This window comes from Benincasa hispida, chromosome 3 (assembly GCF_009727055.1).
Source record: "Benincasa hispida cultivar B227 chromosome 3, ASM972705v1, whole genome shotgun sequence".
Classification (NCBI taxonomy): domain Eukaryota; kingdom Viridiplantae; phylum Streptophyta; class Magnoliopsida; order Cucurbitales; family Cucurbitaceae; genus Benincasa; species Benincasa hispida.
In genome coordinates, this window is record NC_052351.1 from 50994717 (window position 1) to 51001166 (window position 6450).

The 6450-nt window shown below is 32.7% G+C and overlaps 1 protein-coding gene across 2 annotated transcripts; it reads right to left on the reverse strand.

Moving 5' to 3' along the window:
- Positions 1-396: 396 nt before the first annotated feature.
- Positions 397-6239, reverse strand: LOC120072764 (binding partner of ACD11 1-like). Of its 2 annotated transcripts, none has more exons than XM_039025242.1 (8): positions 6126-6239; positions 5909-6018; positions 4979-5105; positions 4011-4082; positions 3867-3932; positions 2765-3105; positions 1760-1883; positions 397-742 (listed from the first exon to the last, which is right to left on the reverse strand). In XM_039025242.1, the coding sequence occupies exons 1-8, from the start codon at positions 6129-6131 to the stop codon at positions 722-724; spliced, it is 867 nt and encodes a 288-aa protein (XP_038881170.1). In that variant the 5' UTR covers positions 6132-6239; the 3' UTR covers positions 397-721. The 2 variants fall into 2 exon arrangements, with proteins under 2 accessions (XP_038881170.1, XP_038881171.1); XM_039025243.1 differs by having other exon boundaries at positions 455-742; positions 5030-5105.
- Positions 6240-6450: the final 211 nt, after the last annotated feature.

Consider the following 6450-nt stretch of genomic DNA (forward strand, 5'->3'; position numbering starts at 1 on the left):
TCCACATCATAAAATAATAAAAATTGACATCTAAATTTGATAAATTTATTTACATTAGGGACTAAAGTGTTACATACTTTATGGACTAAATTGTTACAAAATTGAAAGTAATGAGACTAAATCGTTACAAATCAAAATTTAGAAACTAAATTGTTACTTTCATGAAAGTTAACAAGTCCGTTTTCTGAAAAAAGAGAAACAGAAATAGAAAATAAAAAAACAAAAACGTCATCAAACAAGTCATCGGGACCAAAAGTGTTTTTTAACCGATTTAAAAATTAGACCTGACCCACTCAAGCAAGGTAACCAATAGGACTTGGCCTCACATGCTAAAGATGGATAAAAAAAAAAAATAATAATAATTAAAAAAAAAAATCAGTAAGAAGAGACAAAATGTCAGCAAGCAAGCTGAGCCACAGACTTGATACTCCTAAACAAATAATAAGAGTACAAAGACATACAATAATGGGATTTTCTTTACACTTCCATAACCAATCTTACAAATACAAAATTGTCATCAGCCAAACACCCTTATAATTAAAGAATATGAATAATATAAAAAATGATACTAAAATTAATGACAAGAATAATAATAATAATAATAATAATAATAGAGCACAGTGCTCAAGAAAAAAAACACGGAAGAAATAGAGTTGAAGAAACTCATTTCAATCCCCCACTGAAAATACAAGCAGCCAAGCCAAGTGACTTAGTTTTAAGCTTAGGCAACAACTGAGGATTCCTGCATGTTTGAAAAATCAAGGCCAGTTACAACAGGGTGCGACCAATAATGGACCTTCTACAATTTCAACTAGAGAGAATTTCACAGGAAAAACTGGTGTAGAGGGTAAACTCCATGATTAAATAGATTAATTCCGTTTAATTGTTAGTTTTATGCCCGTTTGATAACATTTTTTTGTTTTTAAAAATGAAGTTTCTATCCTTTGTTAACACTTTCTGATCATGTTTTAGAAAACCAAACTAATTCTGAAAACTAAAAAATAGTTTTCGAAAGGTAGTTTTTATTTTTAGAATTTGACAAGTGTTTCTTTAAGATAGATGAAAATAATAATAGAAAAATGGTGTGGAAACAAACATAAATTTCAAAAACTAAAAACAAATTGTTACCAAACGAGATCTTGGTAAATTACTTTTTTCATTCGCTTTTTCTTTTCTTTTTTTTTTTCTAAATCTTGTAAGCCTTTGAAGATTTGAATTGACTTTCAAAGTGCTTAAAAACACTATTTTTCCACTTACAAATACTATCTTAAACACTTAAAAAATCAATCCAAACAGGTAGCCAAACTTTAGTTGTTTGGAAGAGGCTTTTAAACAGGAAACAAACGAGGTTGTAGAGAGATTTCTCTCTTTTAGGGACTTTTCGGCGCCATGGATTTGGCTTAAGATGTCGTCAAAAGTTGATTTTAAATAATACTTGTGTTTTTCTTTAAGCCTTGACTCCAAACCAGCCTAGGTTCTTTGAAGGAGACAAACAAAATTAAGTTATAGAGAGCTCTCTTCTTTTGGGAAATTTTCCCATTTGGGCATGGTTTTGGCTTAATCTATAAAATTCTTAAATCACCAATTAACCCAAAAGCAAGTTGTTGGGTGAAGGTAAATTCCGTATTATATCAGCTAACACTCTCACTTACTTATGGGTTTGAAATATGTAGAAGATCCAACAAGGGAAAATCAATATTAATCGACACTGTAGAAGTTTGAACACATGAGCTCTGAGAAAAGGGTTTCATAAACGCACCTTTGATGTTAAGTTTGACATAGCCAAATGGAACTTCTCTCTTGTCTTTGTACCTGCTGCCTGGCCTGCTTTTGCGACCTTGCCAAAAGCACCATTTAACCAAGCAGCACCTGCTGTCACATACCTGTTCAACGCCAAGATAGAGTGAAACAATTAATTCACTTCCGTCTATTGTCATAACAGCTTTATTCAAAATGAATAGTAGAACCATTCTTATTTATTTGAAAAGTAGAAATATCAATCTAAAGTTCTCAAGAAGTTGAAACACAAGAAAGTTGTTTGGGAGCTGAGAGTGTTTGGGGACTTGAGTTGGTCATTATAATTAGTGGTTATTATAATTTATGGTTATAATAATTTGTAGATTATGATAGTCCGTATTTGGGTGCAGACTATTTTAGTATGAATTATAATAATCTTTGTTTGAGATGTTGACTATTTAATCTGGGAATGAAATAGTAAACATTGTAATAAAGAGAGATTTGGAATAGTAATATTGTAGATAATTATAGGTTATAAATAGTTGTAAACACCACTATTATATTTGGAGTCCCAAACATAAAGTGGACTATTATAATTTATAGCCCCACCAACTTTAAGTTGGGAGGCCAAATACCCTAGGTTGTTTGGGCCCCCAACTTAAATTACAATAGTAACCTACAATTAACTATAATATTACTATTTCAAATCCCTCTTTCTTACAATGTTTACTATTTTCTACTCATTCTCTCTCTCCCTCTCTGTTATCGACTAACAGTTTTTACTACTTTTACCTAGACTAAAATAGACTACACTTCAAATACAAACTATTATAACCAATAGATTTAACAACTAACGTAGTGTCTCAAACGCCTCCTAATTTTCAGCTTTCTTGCTAGGAGTGGAGAACATTCAAGTTTCTAAAATTTGAAAATAGCAAGGAGGAAGGGAAGTAAAAATTGCTTAATTAGGGGATAAGCTAACAAAATAGAGCAGTGCAAATTGTTTCCTAAGAATGATGATTCATACTTGCTTGTTTTGACAGCAGATCCTGTATCATTGAGTTTCCTCTCAGCTGCGAAGATTGCAGCCATTGTTTTATCTGAAACGTGAAGATTTTGATCTACAGACTTGACTTTCTCGTTAACCACTGATATCCCAACTGTCAATTTCTCGGTGAGCCCAACCCTTCGGTCAAAGGATAATACCTTTGCAGATGCACTAGCTGTTAACTGATGTTTTTCGTCGAATGCTTTTGCCTTGTTCATGGCATCTTGTCCAATTGCTGAACCTTTAGCAAGCACAGTTGCAACTACTACTTGTGCTCTATTAACATACATTTTCCCACTGCTAGGCTGGCTCGCAGAATCCTGTAAACACAAAAAGGTTTAAGGTGGGAATAAAGATAAGGTGCCTCACCATCCACTTGTATTTAAATAAAGCAAGGAAATCAAGATCCACCTGAAAACTAAATGTGTGAAACTCTTATTTCACCAGTAAGTGTAGCGAGGGTTGGATTTTGGCAAAATAGTAGAACTATAGTTGTCCCACATCTAAAAGGTTTAAGAAAGTGATGTATTCCAAATACTATAAAAAGAGTCTATACATTTGGCTGCTAATCATCCTAATTGGAAGCACTTTAAGCTCGGTATACTAGTTCAGTCGTGTGAGTGGTATAATATATTGAGAGAGTGCTCTTGTAATTGGGGTTCAGGAAAATTATTCGGTGTAATTGTAATAATTTTTCGCATAGTAGACTTTTCTAGTCCAAGGTTTTTTCTTCGATTTAAAGTTTTTCCATGTTAATTTTGTGTTCCCAATTTTATTCGGTAGTAATGGAAAGTTTTTCTCAACGGACATGCGTTAACTGGAGGTTTTACTTTTTATTAAATCACTGATTGATTCAAAAGCTTAAGTTGGTGAAGGTTGATTTAATATTATATCATCTAATACTTTCCATCCATCTACGTCAATTTAAAAAAATCTAAAGAGAGAAAACAATAAACATTGTCCTAAACTTTTCCATTTGATGAAAATCCCCAGCCTTGGTTTTCCGTAACAGTATATCATGTGAAAGAAAATGCTACTCAAATAGTACTCGATGTTCATAGAGTGGGGTCAACACATTTACCTCAGTGCTAGGAAAATTATTTTCTGTAGGAGTGAGACATGCAGCATTGTCCACAACCCGTACTTCCTGCAAACATAGTAAATTTAAAATTATAGAATAAACAGCTAGATGACCTCGAAACATATTCAAACATAAAAACACTACCTGCATTTCTCTTCTTGGTACATGATTTTCAGCAAGAGATATGCTGACAATCTGATCTACGATTGTTGCTCCCTAAATGGAAAATAAATAAATGATAGAAATTGTTCATAGTAGCTTATGGCATCGGCAGAGATATGAAGAAGAAAAAGTACATTTCCAGTATTGCGTGATGAAAATATCAAATGATTCCATTATTGCGTGAAGAAATGATCATGCTAAGAAAAGGTATTAGCTTCCTTCTTTTTCTAGAAACATATCCATTTAGTACTACTTCTCACTAATGCTTTTATTCGTAACAAAAAGTAAAAGCAAGGCAGATGTTTTCTCGTAAAGTTCAGTTAAATAGTCTCACTTTCAAGTTCAACCATTACTCTCATCTCTTTTTCTTATTTTTTCATTTTTTTCTCTTTCCATCCTTGCTTCTTTGAGTTGTTTTTCGCTCCAAAATTAAGGACAAAGTTAGTCCCAAAAAAAAATGCCGCTTTTAACATTAGTTTGATAACTTATCTCTGGTTTATAATTATTATTAGAAAGAGTAGTGTGGTGAACAGAAAGACAAAACGCAAAAACAGGGTAGCTTCTACTAAAAGATCGTATATTACAGCTATAAAGAAGTTTCTTCTGTTATGTTTGAGGTTATGAGTAGAAAATCTTCTTCTGAAAAAATGCATTTCCATTGAGAAAAAGAAAAGAAAAAAATAACTGAGATTCTACTCGTCCATCAGTTTTCAATTCAATCAAAATTAATGGCAAGAAAATTAAGGGAATAAAATTAAAGAGGATATAGAACTAACTGGACACTAAGAACTAACATAGCTTAAATAAGATGTTTATAGCCAAATGTAGACCCACATGAACCAAACTTCAACATGATGCTCCTTGACATTCATTGTAAAACCACAAGTTCAACAAACACATCACGATAACTGACTCCGTGGATATGAAAGAGAATCGAGATAATGGAATACCGACGATAACTGACTCCGTGGATATGAAAGAGAATCGAGATAATGGAATACCGATAACAACAAGGCAATTTCAAGAGCTTTGGGATCTCTAAATGTCACGAACGCAGTCTTGGATTGCCCCTGTTCACTGCACCAACAAGAATAAATTAGAATAACAATCCAGAAGTTGCTCATTCTACACAGCACAATAATGGTAAAGTAAAGATAATAATAAGTTGCAACCATCGGACCCTTCTTATCTTCTCAGGAGGGATGTTGGGAAAAACCTCCCTCTACTATCACTTTAATAAGCAGAAAAATATCAGAGAAAATTTTTATAAAGAATAATAATAATAATAATAAAATTGGAACATAAGAATTAACTTGGAAAGCTTTGAACCAAAGAAAAATCACAACCCACCAGAAAGAAATCTACTATGTAAAAATTTGTTACATATTACAATCACACAAGATAATTTTCTTCCCGATCCTAATTACAAGAGCATTCTCTAAAAAAAAAAACTTTTATTCTACTCACAACCTTTAAGTTGAATCTCAAACTAGAGAATACAAAAGGGAATTTAAGTAGAGTTAGCACACTTAAGCTTAAAGTATTTCTAGTCAGGAGGATTTCAAACCAAAGGCATATGATCCTTTTATAGTACCTAGAATTCATCACTTTTTTAAACTTTTCCAACATGAACAACTGCATTTCTAATATTTTGCCAAAACTCATCAAAGGATTCCTTAATTGCTTGTCAGCTCTAACAATTACAACCCTCATGCTCAATTGCTAACTACTTTTTCTCAGAAGCCAAACAGTAGGAAACCTAAAACTAAATCAGCCGCATAGAAAAGGGAATAATAATCAATCAATCATACACATGTTCTCTTTACCACATTTTGCAAATTATGTTCAGACTTCAGAGTAACACAGAGTTAATCACCTACCATTGTATCTCTATGTGCTCAATTTCTCCAGAGAAGGAGAAGAATTCGTGAATCTCCCTCTCAGTAGCAAGATCCGAAACGTGCTTGACTTGAACCGTCCGAGTCTGAGACTGAGCAGAAGAAATCAAGATAAAAAACAAGGGAAAAACTGAAGTTGATTGCGAAAATCAGAGAGCACAAGTTGAAATAAAGTAGTGGAAATTGAGGGATTTGCTACCTGCATAGCTAACGATCGAAGAATTTGGCGAATTTCTTGAAGAAAGAGAGAGAGGAAGCTGTACAGGTTGGAGCTTGGAGGCAATTTTAAAGAAGTATAGAAGTATCACCGGACAAAGAAATTAGTATGCTAAGAAACTTCACTTTCCAAATTTGCCCCTTTTATTTTCATTTTCATTTTCTTTTTCTTTTTTCTTTTTTGTCGATGTCGAGAAAAACGTTGAAGTCTTCGTTTTACGAAAATGTTGATATCAATTTAAATTTCTTAAAAATTATAAAAAAAAAATTCACAAAAATTAACTTGTGACATTTTGTTACTTATTTTT

Excerpts from the sequence above, each read along its gene's own strand:
- LOC120072764 (XM_039025242.1), bottom strand. Across the intron at positions 3,933-4,010 it reads TACCAAGAAGAGAAATGCAG|GAAGTACGGGTTGTGGACAA; the intron begins GTAGTGTTTTTA and ends CTATGTTTGCAG. Across the intron at positions 3,106-3,866 it reads ATAATTTTCCTAGCACTGAG|GATTCTGCGAGCCAGCCTAG; the intron begins GTAAATGTGTTG and ends TTGTGTTTACAG.